Source organism: Pseudophryne corroboree, chromosome 11 (genome assembly GCF_028390025.1).
Source record: "Pseudophryne corroboree isolate aPseCor3 chromosome 11, aPseCor3.hap2, whole genome shotgun sequence".
Lineage (NCBI taxonomy): Eukaryota > Metazoa > Chordata > Amphibia > Anura > Myobatrachidae > Pseudophryne > Pseudophryne corroboree.
In genome coordinates, this window is record NC_086454.1 from 90647889 (window position 1) to 90672764 (window position 24876).

Sequence of the window (24876 nt, forward strand, 5' to 3'; positions counted from 1 at the left end):
TCTCTGGGTGTGTACGCACTGTGAGTACTTTGTACCGTCAGCGCGGCGTTTGTACGCAAAGTCCGTACACAGTACGAGACTTTGTACGCTATTAGCGGACAAAGTACGTAGAGTGTGTATTAAGTACAGCGGCCGCAGCAGCTCCATGGTAAAGTGTATTTAAGGTGTGTTTAAGGTATAGCTTTCATTCCTAAGGATAAATCAGTATTATCAAGTTATAACGTCACGTGGAAGTGGGAAAGGGCCTCACGAAAAAGGGGGGTATTAACAGTGTCGGACTGGGAGATAAAGGGCCCACCGGGGGAATGCTGTTGTAGGGGCCCATGCTTAAGGGTGTGGCCAGCCACCACAGAGGTTTGGCTAACCATTGCAGAGTAGATGTTCTGTACCATTTGGCTAATATATAATTAACTATATTCTTCTTGTGAAGTATAATGTAACATAAGTATAGAGGAGGAGGAGGGCCCACAGGCCTGTGGGGCCTACCGGTGGTTTCCCCAGTTCCCCTGTGGGCCAGTCCGACCCTGGGTATTAGTGGCTGTGAGAGAGGAAATGGTCAGCAATCAGATTGGTGCAGCACATCTAGTGTTCTGAGGCAATAAGACAGAAAGAACATTTATAACGCTGAAAACTAGAGAGTATTATATAACTGCATTAAGCATATTTTGTGATAGCAGCATCTGAACCTTAAAGTATAGTATAGGTAGCTATCACTTTATCTCTTTGGAGGCTCTTGCCAAACCCTGTGCCCCTGAATAATGTCTAATTGCCACTATATGCTGATCGAGGTAAACATGTTGTCCATAATACATCAACATCTAAGTTCTAGAACTCTTAGCTGAGGCAATAGCTGGATTCTGCTTATTGAGCACGGGGGGTTGGGTATGATATCCTGGCGAACAGCATTCTGACAGTCAGAATCCCGGTAGTGGAAACCCAAAATTTAAAATCCTGACAATTATACAGGTTGAGTATCCCATATCCAAATATTCCGAAATATGGAATATTCCGAAATACGGACTTTTTTCAGTGAGAGTGAGATAGTGAAACCTTTGTTTTTTGATGGCTCAATGTACTCAAACTTTGTTTAATACACAAAGTTATTAATAATATTGTATTAAATGACCTTCAGGCTGTGTGTACAATGTGTATATGAAACATAAATGAATTGTGTGAATGTAGACACACTTTGTTTAATGCACAAAGTTATAAAAAATATTGTCTAAAATGACCTTCAGGCTGTGTGTATAAGGTGTATATGTAACATAAATGCATTCTGTGCTTAGATTTAAGTCCCATCACCATGATATCTCAATATGGTATCTAATTATTCCAAAATATGGAAAAATCCGATATCCAAAATACCTCTGGTCCCAAGCATTTTGGACAAGGGATACTCAACCTGTAGTAAGCATAGAAACCTTAAACCACCCCTCTCGTAGCCTAACCATAACCGTCTCTTCCCACAGCATAACCCTATCCCATACTTGCCTACCTTTGAAAAAGCATTTCAGGGAGCTGTGAAAGTAACACCTATCAGTGCGGACGTGTACTGCTACATCAGAGAGGTGTGTCATAAACATGACATCCAAATGTAAATGAGCCCCAAAGTTAGTTACATCTACTAGTTGAAGAATAGACTGATATTTTTCAGGATTTGTTTGTGCATCGTGCCTTACAAGAGGTTCCATATATTGTAAGTGGCCATGAGAAACCTTATTTAAAATGCCTGTAGCCATAGGGATCATTGTTTTTTATAACAAATGTAGGGAAATGGGCTGATCCCATTTGAATGTATGTATCTCTGACTCCACCATCCCCCCCCCCCCCCCCCCCCCCCCCCAAGAATGTAACAGCTACAATCAGGGAGATTGCTGGTCTATTAAAGGAGTCAGGGAGATTGCTGCTATTTCTCTAACGTCCTAGTGGATGCTGGGAACTCCGTAAGGACCATGGGGAATAGCGGGCTCCGAAGGAGGCTGGGCACTCTAGAAAGATTTATGACTACCTGGTGTGCACTGGCTCCTCCCACTATGACCCTCCTCCAAGCCTCAGTTAGATTTCGTGCCCGGCCGAGGTTGGATGCACACTAGGGGCTCTCCTGAGCCCTTAGAAAGAAAGTATAGTTTAGGTTTTTTATTTTCAGTGAGACCTGCTGGCAACAGGCTCACTGCAGCGAGGGACTAAGGGGAGAAGAAGCGAACTCGCCTGCTTGCAGCCGGATTGGGCTTCTTAGGCTACTGGACACCATTAGCTCCAGAGGGATCGACCGCAGGCCCAGTCCTTGGTGTTCGGTCCCGGAGCCGCGCCGCCATCCCCCTTACAGAGCCAGAAGCAAGAAGAGGTCCGGAAAAACGGCGGCAGAAGACATCAGTCTTCACCAAGGTAGCGCACAGCACTGCAGCTGTGCGCCATTGCTCCTCATGCACACTTCACACTCCGGTCACTGAGGGTGCAGGGCGCTTGGGAGGGGGCGCCCTGAGCAGCAATAAAAACACCTTGGCTGGCAAAAAACACCACAATATATAGCCACAGAGGCTATATATGTGGTAAATACCCCTGCCAGAATCCAGAAAAAAGCGGGAGAATAGGCCGCGTAAAAGGGGCGGAGCTATCTCCCTCAGACACACTGGCGCCATTTCTCCTTCACAGATCCGCTGGAAGGAAGCTCCCTGGCTCTCCCCTGCAGTCTACACTACAGAACAGGGTAAAAACAGAGAGGGGGGGCACTAAATTTAGGCGCAATATATATATATATAATATAAAAAGCAGCTATTGGGGACATAACTCAGTTAGTCCCTGCATTATATAGCGCTCTGGTGTGTGCTGGCATACTCTCACTCTGTCCCCCCAAAGGGCTTTTGTGGGTCCTGTCCTCATTCGGAGCATTCCCTGTGTGTGTGCGGTGTGTCGGTACGGCTGTGTCGACATGTTTGATGAGGATAATGATGTGGAGGCGGAGCAGATGCCTTTAGAAGGGATGTCACCCCCTGCGGGGCAGACACCTGAGTGGATGGGCTTATGGAAAGTAATGAGTGCACGTATAGACTCCTTATATAAGAAAATCGACGACATGCCAAATGTGGGACAGCCGACTTCTCAGCTCGTGCCTGCCCAGGCGTCGCAGGGGTCGTCAGGGGCTCTAAAACGCCCGCTACCTCAAGCAGACCCAGATGTCGACACTGATACTGACACCAGTGTCGACGACGATGAGTCTAACCTGATGCCCACTAAGGCCATTCACTGCATGATTGAGGCAATGAAAGAGGTGTTACACATTTCTGATATAAATACAGGTACCACTAAAAAGGGTATTATGTTTGGGGAGAAAAAACTACCCGTAGTTTTTCCCCCATCAGATGAATTAAATGAAGTGTGTGAAGAAGCGTGGGCTTTCCCTGATAAAAAATTGGTAATTCCTAAGAAGGTACTAATGGCGTTCCCTTTCCCGCCAGAGGATAGGTCACGTTGGGAAACACCTCCTAGGGTGGATAAAGCGCTCACACGTTTGTCTAAAAAGGTGGCACTACCGTCTCCGGATACGGCCGCCCTCAAGGAACCTGCTGATAGAAAGCAGGAGGCGATCCTGAAGTCTGTATACACACACACAGGCATTATACTTAGGCCAGCTATTGCGTCAGCTTGGATGTGCAGTGCTGCCGCTGCGTGGTCAGATAAACTGTCAGAAAATATTGACACATTAGACAGAGACACGATCCTGTTAACCATAGACCATATAAAAGACTCAGTCTTATATATGAGTGATGCACAAAGGGAAATCTGCCGACTGGCATCTAAAGTAAGTGCATTGTCCATTTCTGCTAGGAGAGGCTTATGGACTCGCCAGTGGACAGGAGATGCAGATTCAAAAAAGCACATGGAAGTGTTACCATATAAGGGTGAGGAATTATTTGGGGATGGTCTCTCGGACCTAGTTTCCACAGCAACGTCTGGGAAGTCAGCATTTTTACCCCATGTCCCCTCACAGCCTAAGAAGGCGCCGTTTTATCAGGTTCAGTCCTTTCGGACCCAGAAAAACAGGCGTGGAAAAGACGGGTCCATTCTGTCCAGAGGCAGAGGTAGGGGAAAAAGGCTGCAACAAACAGCAGGTTCCCAGGAGCAAAAGTCCTCCCCCGCTTCTTCTTCCAAGTCCGCCGCATGACGGTGGGGCTCCACATGCGGAGCCAGGTACGGTGGGGGGTCGCCTCAAAAATTTCAGCGATCAGTGGGTTCGCTCACAGGTGGATCCCTGGATCCTGCAAATAGTATCTCAGGGGTACAAGCTGGAATTTGAGGCGTCCCCACCCCACCGGTTCCTAAAATCTGCCTTGCCGATTGCTCCCTCAGACAGGGAGGCGGTGCTAGCGGCAATTCACAAGCTGTATTCCCAGCAGGTGATAATCAAGGTACCCCTACTTCAACAAGGCCGGGGTTATTATTCCACACTATTTGTGGTACCGAAACCAGACGGTTCGGTGAGACCCATTCTAAATTTGAAATCCTTGAACACGTACATAAAGAAATTCAAGTTCAAGATGGAATCGCTCAGGGCGGTTATTGCAAGCCTGGACGAGGGGGATTACATGGTATCCCTGGACATCAAGGATGCTTACCTGCATGTCCCCATTTACCATCCTCACCAGGAGTACCTCAGATTTGTGGTACAGGATTGCCATTACCAATTCCAGACGCTGCCGTTTGGACTGTCCACGGCACCGAGGATATTTACCAAGGTTATGGCGGAAATGATGATACTCCTTCGAAGAAAGGGAGTTTTAATTATCCCGTACTTGGACGATCTCCTAATAAAAGTGAGGTCCAAGGAACAGTTGTTGGTGGGAGTAGCACTATCTCAGGAGGTGCTGCACCAGCACGGCTGGATTCTGAATATCCCAAAGTCACAGCTGGTTCCGACGACACGGCTACTGTTCCTGGGTATGATTCTGGATACAGTCCAGAAGAAAGTGTTTCTCCCGGAGGAGAAAGCCAGGGAGTTGTCATCTCTAGTCAGAGACCTCCTGAAACCAAAACAGGTATCAGTGCATCGCTGCACACGGGTCCTGGGAAAGATGGTAGCTTCTTACGAAGCAATTCCCTTCGGCAGGTTCCATGCCAGAATCTTTCAGTGGGACCTGTTGGACCAGTGGTCCGGATCGCATGTTCAGATGCATCGCTTAATAACCCTGTCTCCAAGAATCAGGGTGTCTCTACTGTGGTGGCTGCAGAGTGCCCATCTTCTAGAGGGCCGCAGGTTCGGAATACAGGACTGGGTCCTGGTGACCACGGATGCCAGCCTTCGAGGCTGGGGGGCAGTCATACAGGGAAGAAACTTCCAAGGACTATGGTCGAGTCAGGAGACTTCCCTTCACATAAATATTCTGGAACTAAGGGCCATCTACAATGCCCTAAGTCGAGCAAAAGCCCTGCTCCTACACCAGCCGGTGCTGATCCAGTCAGACAACATCACGGCAGTCGCCCATGTAAATCGACAGGGCGGCACAAGAAGCAGGATGGCGATGGCAGAAGCCACAAAAATTCTCCGATGGGCGGAGAATCATGTACTAGCACTGTCAGCAGTGTTCATTCCGGGAGTGGACAACTGGGAAGCAGACTTCCTCAGCAGACACGACCTCCACCCGGGGGAGTGGGGACTTCACCCAGAAGTCTTCCAGATGCTGGTAAACCGTTGGGAAAAACCACAGGTGGACATGATGGCGTCCCGTCTCAACAAAAAGTTAAAAAAATATTGCGCCAGGTCAAGGGACCCTCAGGCGATAGCTGTGGACGCTCTAGTGACACCGTGGGTGTACCAGTCCGTTTATGTGTTCCCTCCTCTGCCTCTCATTCCAAAGGTATTGAGAATAATAAGAAAGCGAGGAGTAAGCACAATTCTCGTGGTTCCGGATTGGCCAAGACGAGCGTGGTACCCGGAACTTCAAGAGATGCTCTCAGAGGACCCGTGGCCTCTACCGCTCAGACAGGACCTGATACAGCAGGGGCCCTGTCTGTTCCAAGACTTACCGCGGCTGCGTTTGACGGCATGGCGGTTGAACACCGGATCCTAAAGGAAAAGGGTATTCCGGAAGAAGTCATTCCTACGCTTATTAAGGCCAGGAAAGATGTTACGGCAACGCATTATCACCGCATATGGCGAAAATATGTTGCATGGTGCGAGGCCAATAAGGCCCCAACAGAGGAATTTCAACTAGGTCGATTTCTGCATTTCCTGCAAGCAGGAGTGGATATGGGCCTAAAACTAGGCTCCATTAAAGTACAGATCTCGGCTCTGTCGATTTTCTTTCAAAAAGAACTAGCTTCAGTACCTGAAGTTCAGACTTTTGTAAAAGGAGTGCTGCATATTCAGCCCCCGTTTGTGCCTCCAGTGGCACCTTGGTATCTCAACGTGATGTTGAGTTTCTTAAAATCACATTGGTTTGAGCCACTAAAAACCGTGGATCTGAAATATCTCACGTGGAAAGTGGTCATGTTATTAGCCTTGGCTTCAGCCAGGCGAGTGTCAGAATTGGCGGCTTTATCATGTAAAAGCCCTTATCTGATTTTCCATATGGATAGGGCAGAGTTGAGGACTCGTCCCCAGTTTCTCCCTAAGGTGGTGTCAGCGTTTCACCTGAACCAGCCTATTGTGGTGCCGGCGGCTACTAGTGAATTGGAGGACTCCAAGTTGCTAGACGTTGTCAGGGCCCTGAAAATATATGTTTCCAGGACGGCTGGAGTCAGAAAATCTGACTCGCTGTTTATCCTGTATGCACCCAACAAGCTGGGTGCTCCTGCTTCTAAGCAGTCTATTGCTCGCTGGATTTGTAGTACAATTCAGCTTGCACATTCTGTGGCAGGCATACCACAGCCAAAATCTGTAAATGCCCATTCCACAAGGAAGGTGGGCTCATCTTGGGCGGCTGCCCGAGGGGTCTCGGCTTTACAACTTTGCAGAGCAGCTACTTGGTCAGGGGCAAACACGTTTGCAAAATTCTACAAATTTGATACCCTGGCTGAGGAGGACCTGGAGTTCTCTCATTCGGTGCTACAGAGTCATCTGCACTCTCCCGCCCGTTTGGGAGCTTTGGTATAATCCCCATGGTCCTTACGGAGTTCCCAGCATCCACTAGGACGTTAGAGAAAATAAGAATTTACTCACCGGTAATTCTATTTCTCGTAGTCCGTAGTGGATGCTGGGCGCCCATCCCAAGTGCGGATTGTCTGCAATACTTGTACATAGTTATTGTTAACTAAAGGGTTATTGTTGAGCCATCTGTTGAGGGGCTCAGTTGTTTTCATACTGTCAAACTGGATATAGTATCACGAGTTGTACGGGTTATTGCTGTAGTGAGCCATCTTTTCTAGAGGCTCCTCTGTTATCATGCTGTTAACTGGGTTTAGATCACAAGTTATATGGTGTGATTGGTGTGGCTGGTAAGAGTCTTACCCGGGATTCTAAATCCTTCCTTATTATGTCTGCTCGTCCGGGCACGGTGTTCTAACTGAGGCTTGGAGGAAGGTCATAGTGGGAGGAGCCAGTGCACACCAGGTAGTCATAAATCTTTCTAGAGTGCCCAGCCTCCTTCGGAGCCCGCTATTCCCCATGGTCCTTACGGAGTTCCCAGCATCCACTACGGACTACGAGAAATAGAATTACCGGTGAGTAAATTCTTATTTTCAGGGAGTCTCCTGCCGAATGAGGGAGGGTAGGCAACAATGCCCTATCCCTCCCCCGAGTGCCTAACCCTAATGGTCCTTTCATGCAGTCTAACCCTACCCCTACCCCTAGTGCCTAACTCTATCCATCCCTTCCAGCAGCCTAACCCTAACTATCCCCTCCTGCAGCGTAACCCTCCCCTAGTGCCTAACCATAACCGTCCCTTCCCACAGTCTAATCCTAATAATCCCCCTAGTTCCTAATCATAACCGTCCCTTCCCACAGCCTAACCCTATCCCTCCCCCTAGCGCCTAACCCTAACAGTCCTTTCCCGCAGTGTAACCCTAACCTTACCCCTAGTACCTAACCCTAAACGTCCCTTCCCGCAGTCTAACCCTAATCCTACCCTTAGTGCCTAACCCTAACCGTCCCTTCCCACAGTCTAACCCTACCCTAGTGCTTAACCCTAACTATCCCTTCCTGCCGCCTAACCCTGACCGTTCCCACCCGCAACCTGACTCTAACTGTCCCCATCCACAGCCTAACCCTCCCCCTAGTGCCTAACCCTAACGTCCCCACCCACAGCCTAATCCTAACCCTCCCCTAGTGCCTAACCCTAACCGTCCCCACCCACAGCCTAACACCAACCGTTCCCACCCACAGTCTAACCCTAACCCCAACCGTCCCCACCCACAGCCTAACCCCAACCGTCCCCACCCACAGCCTAACCCCAACCGTCCCCACTCAGTCTAACCCCAACCCCAACCGTCCCCACCCACAGTCTAACCCTAACCCCAACCGTCCCCACCCACAGTCTAACCCTAACCCCAACCCCAACCGTCCCCACCCACAGTCTAACCCAAACCCCAACCGTCCCCACCCACAGTCTAACCCTAACCCCAACCGTCCCCACCCACAGTCTAACCCTAACCATCCCCTTGTACAGTCTATCCCTAACTTCCTCACTAGTTTAAGGATCTTTTGGGATTCCGCTGCTGGGATTCTGACTGTCGGCATGCTGAGACCTGGGATATTGACTACATCTCCATAGGATGATGCAAGTGCCAATACTAATGATGGAGGTTGGAGTGGCTGGTGTAAAACCAATGTGTTGTCTGGCTTCCTGCTTACAGACGCACACATTCTCGCATTGGCTGCATGGAATAAGGTAGCAAATTTGGCTTCTGCGACTAACCACAAATATAGCCACTTTGTGTGTGACTTAGAATCTGCCCCTTAGTGTGTAAGTTTTTGGCACAGAGAGCCTACACAGCAGAGTCTGTTACCCATAGCAACAAAGTAAATAACAATACCATTACTGAATCATAAAAGCGTCATCTTGTACTGGCAGAGAGGTATATTTCAGCCTTGTGTATTTTTTGAAAGCTACTTGTTTAGATCTTTTAGTTTTGACGTAATAAACAGATGACTCCTCCACTTGGTGTTTGGGGCCGCCCTGCGCAATTGCAGATCTAGTCCTGCAGTGCCCCGAGATCGTTCATATCTTTCAAAAAATCGGCCAGTGTGTAGGGCCTATAACTCTCTCTGCACATGTTATATCTGTCTCCCCTGCAGTGCACATGGGGGGTAATTCCAAGTTGATCGCAGCAGGATTTTTGATAGCAATTGGGCAAAACCATGTGCACTGCAGGGGAGGCAGATATAACATTTGCAGAAAGAGTTAGATTTGGGTGGGTTATTTTATTTCTGGCAGGGTAAATACTGGCTGCTTTATTTTTACACTGCAAATTAGATTGCAGATTGAACACACCCCACCCAAATCTATCTCTCTCTGCACGTGTTATATCTGCCTCCCCTGCAGTGCACATGGTTTTGCCCAATTGCTAACAAAAATCCTGCTGCGATCAACTTGGAATTACCCCCCAGGTTTTGCCCAATTGCTAACAGAATTCCTGCTGCGATCAACTTGGAATTACCCCCAATGTCATTAACAGCTTGTCAACAGCGCGCCGCGAAGCCCGCAAGGGGCTTGTTGCGTTTCCCCCCCTGCCAGCCCCAATCCTTTGAGAGTACAGGTGTCTATTACCTACCACCGGCCCTACTATCCTTATGTAACCGCAGACATTTATCTGCACAACAAGTCAATTCGTGGGGAACCTATTTTACTTCTAATATATTTTGCCAAATACATAGTGAGGGCTCTATACATACCTCTGAATTTTCATGATGTTGGTAGGACAGTCCTGTTTTTTTCGCACACTGTGCCACCCGCGGGCTGCAGTGCCCTGTGGTGGTGGTGGTGGTGGTGGTGAGTTTGGAGGCCCCCCATTCAGTGCCTCAGTGGTGAATAGATGCTGTGTGCATACGCATGGCATCTATTGCACGTAGAGAGGGACTAAGGGGTATGTCCTGCAGCTTCCAAAGTGCTGGGTATGCTACCACAGTAACAAAAATGGGGGTGCGGCTCACAGTCGTGGTTGCTCTGCAACCCCCCGTGGCATCCCAGGTCACATCACTCTGTATAATCCCAGGTCCCGTCACTCTAGTCCCTACGCTCTGTATAATCCCAGGTCCCGTCACTGTAGTCCCTACGCTCTGTATAATCCCAGGTCACGTCACTCTGGTCCCTACTCTCTGTATAATCCCAGGTCACATCACTCTGTATAATCCCAGGTCCCGTCACTCTAGTCCCTACGCTCTGTATAATCTCAGGTCCCGTCACTCTAGTCCCTACGCTCTGTATAATCCCAGGTCACGTCACTCTGGTCCCTACTCTCTGTATAATCCCAGGTCACATCACTCTGTATAATCCCAGGTCCCTATGCTCTGTATTATCCCAGGTCACGTCACTCTGGTCCCTACACTCTGTATAATCCCAGGTCACATCACTCTGGTCCCTACGCTCTGTATAATCCCAGGTCACATCACTCTGGTCCCTACGCTCTGTATAATCCCAGGTCACATCACTCTGGTCCCTACGCTTTGTATAATCCCAGGTCACATCACTCTGGTCCGTGTATCAATCACAAGTCAAGTAACTTTGGACCCCACACACAAAAGAAAAATATCTAAACGGCTATAGTACAAATATCAGGGGAGAGTTGCTGAGGAAATATCTATTTCATACATCATGCTACAGTATATATATATATATATTTTTTTTTTTTTTTTTTTAAACCAAAGCATTGGTTGATGTTTAATCAGAAGCTGGTGAGCGCTGCATGCTGGCTCTTAAATGGCGGGGGAGACACAATCACTCATAGAGGTACCTGATCAATGTGTCTATGACAATACATCTAGTGGCATAATTAATATCAGTGAGGGCAGAGGTCAGACGCAGCTCTTATATATGACAGCTGTGCTCCAAGATCTAGACGTGCTAGCCAGCACTTTGTACAGGAACACTGATCCATTATATATCTACAGGAAAACTGAAGCACTGAATATGTACAGGAACACTGACCCATTATATATCTATAGGTGTACTAATCCATTATATATGTACAGGAACACTGATCTATTATATATCTTCAGGAAACCTGAAGCACTGAATATGTACAGGAACACTGAACCATTATATATCTATAGGTGTACTAATCCATTATATATGTACAGGAACACTGATCCATTATATATCTATAGGTGTACTAATCCATTATATATGTACAGGAACACTGATCCATTATATAGCTACAGGAACACTGAAGCACTGAATATGTACAGGAACACTGACCCATTATATATCTATAGGTGTACTAATCCATTATATATGTACAGGAACACTGATCCATTATATATCTACAGGAACACTGACCCATTATATATCTATAGGTGTACTAATCCATTATATATCTACAGGAAAACTGAAGCACTGAATATGTACAGGAACACTGACCCATTATATATCTATAGGTGTACTAATCAATTATATATGTACAGGAACACTGATCCATTATATATCTATATGTGTACTAATCCATTATATATGTACAGGAACACTGATCCATTATATATCTACAGGAACACTGAAGCACTGAATATGTACAGGAACACTGACCCATTATATATCTATAGGTGTACTAATCCATTATATATGTGCAGGAACACTGATCCATTATATATCTACAGGAAAACTGAAGCACTGAATATGTACAGGAACACTGACCCATTATATATCTATAGGTGTACTAATCCATTATATATGTTCAGGAACACTGATCCATTATATATCTATAGGTGTACTAATCCATTATATATGTACAGGAACACTGATCCATTATATATCTACAGGAACACTGAAGCACTGAATATGTACAGGAACACTGACCCATTATATATCTATAGGTGTACTAATCCATTATATATGTACAGGAACACTGATCTATTATATATCTAAAGGAACACTGAAGCACTGAATATGTACAGGAACACTGACCCATTATATATCTATAGGTGTCCTAATCCATTATATATGTTCAGGAACACTGATCCATTATATATCTATAGGTGTACTAATCCATTATATATGTACAGGAACACTGATCCATTATATATCTACAGGAACACTGAAGCACTGAATATGTACAGGAACACTGACCCATTATATGTCTAAAGGAACACTGAAGCACTGAATATGTACAGGGATACTGATTCATTATATTTCTACAGCCAGTGGTGCAAGAAGAGATTTTTTTCTTAGTGGTACTGAGAGTGCGCACCGAAAAATGGGCGTGGTCATGCATCACCAGGGGGCAGTCCATATGACAATAGGTGGCGCGGCCACACAACACACCCCTTTTTGACAATGTGTCTTATTTAAGACTTCTGAGTCTCTACATTTTGTCTCATCAGGTTCATGGTAATAATAATGAGCACACACTAATATATAATAGAATAGGCAGGATTCAGAGAGCAACTTAAGGGGTGATTCAGATCTGATTGCTGCTGTGCGTTTTTGCACAGCGGACGACCAGGTACTAACTGCGCATGCACCGTAATGCGCATGCACGTCAGACAACAACAAAGGGCATCGCTAGTCAGCGACGGGATGGTGCGAAAAATCCATTCGCACGGGCGTTCGCAAGCTGATGGACAGGAGGAAGCCGTTTGTGAGTGCAACTGACCGTTTATTGGGAGAGTCCGGAAAGACGCAGGCATTCCCAAGCGTTTTCAGGGAGGGTGTCTGACGTCAGCTCCGGCCCCCGATCAGCCTGATGTGATCGCACTGTAGGAGTAAGTCCTGGGCTGCTCAGAGACTGCTCAAAGTGGATTTTAGCAGCTCGGCGCACACATGCGAACGCACACTTGCGCTGCAAATTTACACTCCCCCTGAAGGCGGCGACTATCTGATCGCAGGACAGCAAAATTAGCAGCCCAGCGATCAGTTCTGAATGACTCCCTTAGTCTTTTACTAGACAGTCAGTCACTTACACACTAAATACAGCAGGGGCAGGGACAAGGATGGCCACACAATGACAACACACGCAGTACTGCCTGTGATCCTCTGAGTGACTCTGTCCTGCTCTACAGTCACATTGTCTGCAAAACCCCACGGTACAGCAGGTACAGGCACCGAGCAACACACAGCAGGTCCCGTCTGGCGACTTCTGAGTTTCCCCAACACTAATGGCGAGGCCAAGGCAGTACTGCAGCAGCGAAAAGAACTGCTCAACGCCAAGACACGGAGAGTGATGTCATGTCATGACGTCAGTGTCGCACTCCCGGTGGCTCTGGCTGGGAAAAAATAGGAGTAGCTGGGAGGTGTCACGCTGCCAAGCACAGTAACTTGCTTGGTGGGGAATGCACAGAAAATGGAGGCGTAGAGATAATCCGGCAGTACAAGGTACCGGCAACCTATTTCTTAAAGGGTCCGTTCCCCCATACTTGTACCACTGTCTACAGCAATACTGACCCATTATATATCAACTCTAGCTCATTATATGTCCACAGGAAAGACACAGACAGACAGATATGGGTGTCAGCAGGGCTGCCATCACGGGGGGACTGCCTGAACTCCAGTCCCAGGCTCTGGCAGTGAAGGGGCCTGCATGGCAGCAGTGTGGATTGGAGCGTACCACAGGCTGCTATAGAGAGGCAGCATCAGCTGCATTTTTAATTTGCAGTGGCAGCTCCTGATTGGCTGATAATTCATGAGCTCCGATTGGTTTATGGCCTGCTCCAAAGATGAAATACTGACGGTGCTGTCCTTCTATGGCTGCCCGCTCCAGACTGCATCCCTGTGCTGTAACTGTGGTCCCGGCCCGCTGCGGTCGTGCCTAGGGACCCCACCTGGTGTTCTGCAGCCTTGTTCTGGGAGCGCCAACTGGTGCAAGTATGGTAAGTTGTGGGGGTTGCAGAGGGAGCAGAAGGTGTTGGGATGGGGGTGGGGGGGATGCTGTCCCGGGCCCCACATTTTTCTTATGACAGCGCTGTGTGTCGGACCACTCAGGCTGAGTCACTTTGATCGGTTCTACAATCCATCTTAATGTATTTATTTTAATGTTTATCTTTATTAGATACACTTCCTAATCTCAGCAAGTCAATGAATCGTCTACAAGAAAAATAAAGTGACACGTATGCAAATGTACTGTATGTTAACATCAGTAAATTAGTCATCCTTCATCTTAAACCAAGTGTAATCATTTTCTTCACAGTAATAGAAAATACACATACGTCACTGTGTAGTTCACAAGCAGAGATAACAGCAGATTAGTCACAGAACCACACACAGTAAGCTTTCCGCTGAGGTCTGGTAAATGAATATACACACAGAGGGCTCATCTATGAACATGGTGCAAAGAACTATGATATAACCCGAAGCAACCAATCATATATCAGCTTGTAACAGTCACCGTAATGAAAGCGATTATTTCATTGGTTACTATGGGTTATAGCACATGTTCTGCTTCCACTGTCTCATTTCACAGTCTGATAAGGTTCTGCTCCTGTTTCACCATAAATAATTTTCTCCCTTTGAATCACCTGGGCTGATAATATATAATAATGTCAATGAGATAATGGCTATTGGCTCATTCAGACACCACAAACCAATTCAGCCTAAAAATTGTCTTGGAAAAGTATTTGTGATTTAAAGTGATGCAGGATGCCGGGAACATTGCTGACAGTAACTCAACACTTCAGCTGCCCATACATAAAACAATTTTACAAACAATGGGGCTTATTCAGATCCTAAAGGATCTGCTTTCTGATGCGTATAGAACCGCTGTTCGGTACTTGGTGCGTGCACAGGATGCAGTACCGCATCAGACTGCCAGTGATTGACAGTCTGATAACGTTTGGGGGTGGCGAGGGGGCGGCAACGGCCTCCGTTTATGAAATAGGAGGCGTGTCACTGCCATTTAGGAGGAGGGAAGACGCCAGGATCACCATCATTGGACGAAGATTTCCTGGCCTGTTACAAGGATCGCTACTGCAGCAGGAGGCATCTGCTTGTAACAGAGGCTTCCTGCTGCATTATCATACAACGCTATCACTGCTGCTTCCAAGGAAGTGATGGCAACTCCAACTTCACCTGAATGAACCCTTATATTCCTGATTGACCATTCTGGTGCATTTCCCAGTTATTGCGTTTTGTACAGTGTGCTTAATAAAGTCTAGCGTCCATTTGTTTGTTTGGAAAAGAAAGCTCAGTATTGTACAGCAAATGTTGATATGGGGAACTCGTGTGTCATTGTGATCATGAGCGTATCTATAATGGCTGGAGGACAGGCCCCTGGGGCCACACCACACACCCTGCACCATACTTACTTCTCTGGAATTCAACACTGCAGAACTCAAACGATAAAGGGAGTGGCGTCCATTGTTCCAAAGATTTGCACAGGCGTATTGGACTCTGGCACAGTGCAAGAGCCTACTCCGTAACTCCGCGGGTGAGAGGGGCCCACGTGGAGGCTGCGCACGGGACTCCTCCTCTACTAAAACTGCCCCTGAATGCGAATAACATCTCACTATTTTCCGTCCTTATCTTGGACCCAAATAATTCTGTCCGTCTTTCCTTCCAAGTTCCTCCCAGTTAGGAGTAAATCCTGCATGAAGGTACAAGTTTGTACCTTGGCAAAATCATGTTGCTGTACAAGGGGAGGCACAGATTTAGAGTTGGGAGAAAGACTCAATGTTTGTAGTAAACAAATAGTGGGCAGCTTTGTGTTTTTATTGAAATTTAAAATTAAGGGAAAGATTTATCAAATCTTGGAGAGAGATAAGTGGAGAAGTTGCCCATGGCAAACAATCAGCCTCAAAGGGGCAGATGTACTAAGGGGAGGCAGTCAATTGACCGCTGGACAGGATGGCGGCGGTCAATATACCACCCCCAGAATCCCGTCACCATCTGCAATACCGGCGGACGGAGTCCTGACTCAAGGCTGGTTTCCCCACTTGGGTGGTGGTCCACGCTACCAACTGAGGGGGAATAGAACCCTGTGGCAACAGACGCGAGCCCGCGAGCGGATGTCGGGATCCCGACTATCCCCATGAGGGGATATCGGCTGTCGGGATACCGGCGTTGGTCTCCTGACCACCATTATCTCATACTGATCCCATACTAAGCTTAGGAGAATAATACAGTGGAGAGAGAGAGATATATACTACCAACCAATCATCTCCTGTCATTTTTCAAACACAGCCTGTAACAAGGCCGGTAGGAGCTGATTGGTTGGTACTTTATCTCTCTCCACTTTATCACTATTCAAGGTTTAGTGCGTCTCCCCTTTAAATGTCATTTTTCTAGCACAGCCTGTAAAATGACAGATCTGTTTGTTACTTTATCTCTCTCCACCTTATTCTCCCCTATGCTAGAACTGTCAGTAAGCCCCTTCCAACAATTAATCTCTCCGCAAGATTTATATCTGCCCCTCCTGCAGTGCAGCATGGTTTTCCCAAGGTGCACCTTGCTCTTTATTTATTCTTTCTTCTACTGTAACTCTGAATAAGTCCCAGAATATCTAACCATATGGTTTATGCAGTCATTTTTTTATGATACCTTTATAACAAGCATCTACAAAATATCCTGCGTTATCCTGTATGAAGCTATTGTCTGCATCTTCGTACACAAGCGACGGGTCACAGATGACACCAGTGGGCATCTCAATACAAATCCCAGGGGCCGCGAACTTTGTAAAGTCCCACACAGCCGCTGCGGATCCCAGCTGTGACGGTGTGTACGCACATGTCTGAATCAGGCCCTGTGTCACCAGAGAAATCCAGGCTTTACAATGTCCTAACAGATACTCTAAGCTACAACCAGGAAACTTTAATAAGGCTCCAGCTACCCATCACACTCCACGTAGGCCTAGGGCTGTATTCAATACCTGTCGGATCCTTTACGACGGAAAGGATCCGACAGGTCAGTATTCAGTTCGGAAAAAACGGCCCCCTATTGAATAGGTCGGACCCCTTTCCGACCTAAGCCTGTCATAAGCTGCCGTCTTTCAGACAAGACAGCAGCTTTCCGACAATTATTGAATACATCCCCTAGATATCAACCATAGCACTCTAAAGTAACAAGACACCTACAAAAACTGTCACGTAAAGTTGAACACCAGTGGCGTAAATATCGTATTCCAAGTGACTTCCTCACATATAAGACTGTCTACCACTCTTATCGTAATGCCCTGGACACTGCCAAACAGCCATAATTCCAAACTCTCATCTCTGCCCAAGCCTCAAACAACTTTTTAATACATTTAAATCACTTCTCAACCCTCCTTCACCCAACCCACCAGCCACTATCAAGGCACAAGATCTTGCTTCCTACTTCAAGGACAAGATTGATAAGATCCAAGATGAAATGGTATGCTCTTCCACAGCTAGTGACCTGCTCAATTCCCTTCCTGAACCCTCTGGCACTTTCTCTTCATTTGATCCCAAAAATGAAGATGAAGTATCAACACTCTTCTCATCCTGCTACTCTACTACCTCTCCTCTTGGTCCTATACCCTCACAAATAAGTAAAGCTCTGTCTCCTGTGCTCATCCCAACCTTAACTAACATCTGCAATCTCTCTCTCTCCACTGGTATCTTTCCTTCACTGTTCAAGCATGCAGTGATTACTCCCATTCTGAAAAAACAAAAACAAAATTCTGACCCTAACTCTCTCTTAAACTACCGTCCCATCTCTCAGCTCCCATGTCTCTCCAAGCTACTTGAGAAACTTGCCTACACTCGCCTCACACACTTTCTTAACTCATACAACTTATTGGACCCACATCAATCAGGCTTTCGCTCCCAACACTCCACAGAGACAGCACCGACTAAAGTAGTGAATGATTTAATCACTGCGAAGTCTAAAGGCCATTACTCACTACTTATTCTTCTAGATCTCTCTGCTGCTTTTGACACTGTTGACCACTCTCTTCTCATACAAACACTACAATCCCTCTCTTGGTTCCTATCCTATCTAATCGCTCTTTTAGTGTCCGTTTCTCCGAATCCACGTCCTCTTCGCTACTGTACCGCAGGGCTCAGTCTTAGGTCCTCTGCTTTTCTAACTCTATAACTCATCTCTTAGGAAACTAATCGGCTCTTTTGGATTTCAGTATCATCTGTATGCAGATGATACTCAAATTTACCTATCCTCCACTGATTTGTCTCTATCTGTATTTGGCCGGGTCACTGAATGCCTCTCTGCCGTTTCATCTTGGATGTCATCTCATCACCTCAAACTTAATATTTCTAAAACAGAGTTAATTATATTTCCACCGGCCAATAGCAGTAACCAACCTGACATTTCTATCACTGTTGAGAACTCTACAATCAACCCTACACCACAAGCTCGCTGCCTAGGTGTCGTACTTGAACTGTCCTTTGCTCCCCACATTCAATCTGTCTCAAGAGAATGTTACATGCATCTAAGAAACATATCCAAAATACGACCATATCTTACAGAAGACATTGCTAAAACCCTAATCCATGCTCTCATTATCTCCCGCATTGATTATTGCAATAGTCTCCTAACTGGTCTTACTAAGCAGAGACTCTCGCCACTACCGTCCATTCTGAATGCAGCTGTGAGGCTTATCTTCCTCGCTAGACGTTCATAGTCTGCAGACCCACTGTGTCAGTCCCTCCATTGGCTACCTGTATTCTACCGTATTTAATATAAAATACTGTTACTTACACACAAGGCTATTAACCAAACTGCACCAATGTACATCTCTTCTCTTATCTCAAAATATCTCCCAACCCGACCTCTCCTCCACTCAGTACAAGATCTGTGTCTCTCATTGCTTGCTTCCATGCACGATTACAGGACTTTCTTCGGACTGCAACCACTCTATGGAATGACCTACCACGTATATTAGACTCTCCTCTAGCCTTCAAACAGTTACCATCCTAAAAAAATCGGAAACTGCCATCTTTACGACGAGACGGCAGTTACCAACTACAATTGAATAACCCCCTAATCCGGGTTTTTGCATGTGAATGCGCATCAACCCGGGATTTCTGCATGTGTGAAAGGAAACAACATGGACCAAAGCTGGGAACACATTAGACGATATGCAAAAGACGCGATGGTCCCCAAGTTTTTTGAACTCCCGAACAAACAATATAGGGCCTAATTCATATCTGATCGCAAAGCTAAGTCTTTCTCTAATGGAAAAAACCATGTGCAGTGCAGGGGGGCAGATATAACATGTGCAGAGAGAGTTAGATTTGGGTGGGGTGTGTTCATACTGAAGTCTAAATTGCAGTGTAACAATAAAATCTAACTCTCTCTGCCCATGTTATATCTGCCCCACCTGCAGTGCACATGGTTTTGCCCATTATAAAAAAATGTTGCTGTTGCGATAAGATCTGAATTAGGCCCATAGTGTGTACACACTGTGCTATAATACAAATGATATATCTTGCATCATTAGGTCGTTTGTCCGTTAACAATATATCAGGTATATACAGTATGTAGGTAGTGCGTACACACTAGACGATCTGCTGAAAATCGCTGACGATATCTTCAGATTGTCCTGCATGCACAACCAGTCTGAAGATGTGATGAACAACTCACGGGAGCATGTGATAGCGTGTACACCCTGGATGATGTGAACGATTTGTCGTTCGGATCCGTCGGAAATCATCCAAAAACTCATCTAGTGTGTTCCCAGCTTAAGTCCTGGGTCCTCAACCCTGCTCCCAACCAGTGTCATGGACCTGAGATTAGGGAATTTGCTGGCTTGCTAGACCTAGCAAGTCCCAGGTTACATGTCTGAAAGCGGCATAAGAGTCACCATAGAATTTTCATCCCTTGAAGTCCAGTGAAATGACATTTTTTTGTTGGTTTGTAATAAGCTGTAGGTGAATTGTACTATCTTTTCATCAGCCTTATATGTGTAATTAAACACATTCCTCCTCTCTCCTCCTTGGTGTAAGAATAGGTGTCTTCCTTCTCTGGACTTCAAGGGATAAAAATCCTGTGGTGACTATTACGGGTTTATTTAAGTAAAGTACACAGGTGGCTATATTTGTTCACTCTGGTGCTTACCCTCATGTTTAAACTTGTATCTGAAGAACGCTCTTATTTCTGTAATAATTCATTTTTTTACAGTACTAGGTGCCAATATTCACCACTATACAGATTTGTATGACCACGTCGTAACGCAAGATTTCAATTTATATGTTTTATATGTAGTGTGTGTGTGTGTGTGTGTGTGTGTGTGTGTGTGTAAAATGAATGCACATTATCAAAATGCATCATATATATATACTGTATGTATGTGTGTGTGCGTGCGTGTGTGTATAAATGTATATATATTTACATGTATGGCGCGTGCGCACTGACATCTACAGTATATACACAATCATAAATACATACATGTACTTTAATGACCAGAGGAGGAGACTCGCCAACAGATTGGCATGCACAGCTGCTCTTCCTTGCCCGTCTATAAGCAAAGCAGAGAGCACTGGCGATCAGGCTCGAGGCCAATCCGAGACAGAGAGAATTGTCTCCGTCTTGGAGAATATACAATTTGGCCTATCAGGCAGGGGGATTTCTGGGTACAGAAACCCCCTCCTGCGTGTGCCTATAGGCAAATGCCCGGTTACCACCTAGGTACGTCTCTTCAACTGCATGGCCCAGGCTAGCGCACAATGCCAAAACATGCAAGATATGCCCGCAATACCGACTTATGTTCAACTCTGTTCCTGCCTCTTTATTACAATATAGTACATGTTAATATAGACATTTATGTAGATCCAAGTTTTCACATTAAGCACTGTATTTAAGAATTTATATATTGCCGCTTGTTATTGTATTGTCCAGTAAAACCTTTATTTTATTTTTTTACATGAAGTGTAATACCAGCAAAATCTTAGGTTATATTGCATCATACCGGGCACCTTGTGTGTATGTTTGGGAAAGATTTGCAGGATACCTGGAACATTTATGAATGTAGCCCTATAATCACCTTACAAGGTGCAGTCTATAGAAACACCTGTATTACAGAATGCTGTATAAGAACAATCAGAGTGAGTCCTGTAATCCTGTCACCATCAGTCTTAACGGCATATGCACTGTAGCACTATCAGCAGACGCAGAGTACTATACAGGATCAAGGAGATACCCCAGGTAGATACGCAGTGTAACAATCTGGGATAACAGAATCCAATGTAACATTTCAATTAAACACATATAAAAGAGAATAAAACAGATGTTCATTATGTTCTCTCTTTGGAAAATTGCAAGTTCATCCTTTTACACTGTACAAGGATTGAATCAGAAATCACCTTACATTAATTAGTGATGTGGGCTACATTACGAGGCTGAAGTTAGCTTCTTATTCGGCCATCGTGGCTACATTAATGTATGTTGTGACAGGTTTGAGTTAATTAACAGTCAATTATACCAGGAATGGAATCACTCCTTTCCCCCAGACATACAGGCAGTACAACATGCATGTATTGCAGACTAAAGGGCAGTTGGATAGAGACCAGCTCAGAGATGCTATGTGACATATATACATATAACCAATGCAGTATCTGACAGACTAGGCAGCACATTGCTGGATACATATAACCAATGCAGCATCTGACAGACTAGGCAGCACATTGCTGGATACATATAACCAATGCAGCATCTGACAGACTAGGCAGCACATTGCTGGATACATATAACCAATGCAGCATCTGACAGACTAGGCAGCACATTGCTGGATACATATAACCAATGCAGCATCTGACAGACTAGGCAGCACATTGCTGGATACATATAACCAATGCAGCATCTGACAGACTAGGCAGCACATTGCTGGATACATGACAATAGGTGACTGCTTGCTCTAATTTTATGTCACTGTATGCTGCCTGCCACCAGACTAACGCTAGTATGCACACTGCATGGCACAAACCATTAACCCATGCGGTGCTAGCACAGACCCAGATCCTGCCACTATAACAGCAGCTATGTGCAATACAGCAACACAGGTGGATGGTGCAGTATGCCCACCTGCTATGCACTGGCAGCAGGCTGCACCTCTGTGACCTCCCTTACCTTGCACTGGGTTCTGCAGAGCTGAAATCAGGGCCACCAGGAGCAGGGCTGCCCATCTGGTCCATCTTGTTCCTAGAGGTGGTCTTCTGGTCCCAGTCCACCCATGTGCCACCATGAATGGGACAACTAGAGGCCACTTCTCAGGGGGAGACATCAGTGGGGGTTAAGTATGTACACGAAATGCATGAGAAGCAATCACCCCTGGAGTCACATGAACTGTCATTGGTGCATCCAGCAGAGAGGTCCCTGGCTGGTGAGGAGTGAGGCGCTAGGTGCTCATGTTGCCTCGGGTGCTGGCTCGGGTGGCAGGGTGACCCAGGTAGACCTGTTTTGGCCAGCTGGAGGTGTGGTCATCCAACGCTTCTGTTGCTCTGGGGATGTAACTGTTATTGCAGCTTGGAAACGTCTTTTCATTGAGAAAGAGATCACGTAGCAGCAGCAGCAGCTGAAAAGCGCATTCACTGCAGCCAGCTCTGACAGAGCTCTGGGGACCTCTGCTGGTCAGACTGAAGAACAGCAGGGCTAGGATCTGAGAGACACGGATTGCACCTGCTGGCACTTGCTGGGCTGCTGGCAAATGTGGATGGGCCACTTCATACCAGCTAGTGCCCACTGAGGCATATTCTCCGCTGGGCCAGCGCCATCTAGTGGTGAGAATAAGAGACATCTGTATCGTTTGTACTAATTAAAATTGTTAAGAATGTCAATAAACCAGAAGTAGGTAGCCTGTGGCACTCCAGCAGGTATGGAACTACACATGCCAGCATGCTCTGCCATGGTTTTTACAGTTAGAGTATGCTAAAACTGTGGGCGTGCATGCTAGAATATTTAGTTCCATAGCAACCAGACTGCCACAGTTTGCCTACCTGTGCAGGAAACATTGGGCCTAATTCAGATCTGATCGCTGGGCTGCTAATTTTGCTGTCCTGTGTTCAGATCATACTTGCCTACTCTCCCGGAATGGCCGGGAGGCTCCCGAAAATCGGGTGACCCTCCCGGCCCCCCGGAAGAGCAGGCAGGTCTCCCGATTTCAGGGGTCCTCTCTGCCCGGCCGCCCACTTAGCGAGTAAAGTGGGCAGTCCGGGCAGGAGATGACGCGATTCTTGTTGAATCGCGTCATCATAGCCACGCCCCCTGCTGTATAATGCCGGTAATAGCAGCATTACAAAGCGGGGGCGTGGCTTACATGACGTGATTCCACAGCCACGCCCCCATCTCACCTCTGGCCCGCCCTCCTCTGGACGTAACCTCACTGCCCGCCGACCTGGCTGCTCTCTCTACCGGAGAGAGCAGCCTAGAAGACGGCAAGTATGGTTCAGATAGTCGCCGCGCCCAGGAAGAGTGTATATTCGCCGTGGAAGTGTGCAACCCTATGTTTACGCCGAGCTGCAAAAATCCACTTTGTGCAGTCTGTGCGCAGCCCAGGATTTACTCCTACAGTGCGATAGATTCAGGATGTTCACGGCCGGAGCGGACGTCGGACACCCTCCCTGAAAACACCTGAGCCCGCCTGCATTTTTCCGGACACTCCCTGTGTCAGTTACCACCCACAAACGGCCTCCTCCAGTCAATAACCTTGCGAACACCCGTGCAATTGGATTTTTCGCACCATCCCGTCGCTGATCAGCGATGCCCTTTGCTGTTGGCCGACGCGTGTGCTCATTGCGGTGCACCACCCATGTGCAGTTTGAACCTGATCGCCCGCTGGGCGGAAATGCACAGCTTTGATCAGATCTGAATGACCTCCATAGCTCCCAAACTTGCTGTGTAGTATAGCTGTTACATTGAGTGGCCCGCCTTAAAAGTTTGCAGCGGAGTCTATTATATTATTATTAATAATAATAATAACAGTAATAATTACTAAAATGTTTAATAAAACCTCCATGGGCGTGAAGTTCAGATTTAGAGTTATGTCTCATTGGGGTTGATTCAATTCACTGACCGTTGAATAGCACTCCCGGCGCTATTCAATACAGCGACAAGTGACCCTCAATTGTCGGGAATTCTTCTCTCACCCCCGGGGGATGAAAGAAGAAACCCGACAAAAGTACTGCCGCGCAGCCGGTGCGAGGCTGATTCTGTCGGGAATCAGCATCGCGCCGGGGAGTTAAGTCGGAGAATGCCCGTTCTCCCGACAATTCAACCTGTTAAGTCGGCAAAAACGGGCCATCGCCGACTTAACTGTTGCTGAATTGAATCGATCCCATTGAAATGAAGTAACTTCTTACCTTATCGATGGAGAGAAGTCTCCTATGTTGCACAAGCAACGCTCTAATCTGTGGGCCTAATTCAGCATGAGTTGCATTTTTGAGAAAAATCGCAAAACTACAACTCCTTCCACTAGCCCCTAGCAGAGAGCAAGGCCAAAAGGTTAAACAGCGAAGCGCTTGCATCTTTAGGGTATCCTCCTGCCTTCACAGCCTAGCTGCAAAGGCAGATAACGGGCCGACATATTTTGAGTTGCAGCGGCTGCGTGTGACATCACGCAGCTGCCGTAGCCCACCACGCAAACTTTGCAGACATGCCTCCATTGTCTAGATCACGCCACCTCAATGCTGCGACATCCTGTCACCGCCCCCCGCACGCACTTAAACTGCGAATGCATGCGACGTGCAGAAATCGCCAAATATCGATTTCCACACTTCAGCGATTGATGCTGAATTAGGCCAGATGGCTGAATTTGAGGTGTATCAGGTAGGTAGTTAAGAAGCCCAAGGCATTGGTTCTCTCTCCCTAAATGGCTTACAGTATTTGATTCTTA

General features: G+C 46.6%; 1 protein-coding gene across 4 annotated transcripts in view; it reads right to left on the reverse strand.

The window, feature by feature from the left end:
• The window catches only part of KIAA1549L (KIAA1549 like), a 477170-nt gene extending 454571 nt beyond the window's left edge, over nucleotides 1-22599 (reverse strand). For 3 of the 4 annotated variants that reach the window (XM_063944516.1, XM_063944515.1, XM_063944513.1), the window contains exon 1: nucleotides 22116-22599. In XM_063944516.1, the coding sequence (XP_063800586.1) occupies nucleotides 22116-22269 (154 nt within the window). In that variant the 5' untranslated portion in view covers nucleotides 22270-22599. The remainder of the gene's footprint in view (nucleotides 1-22115) is intronic. The other variant, XM_063944517.1, reaches the window with a different exon arrangement.
• Nucleotides 22600-24876: the final 2277 nt, after the last annotated feature.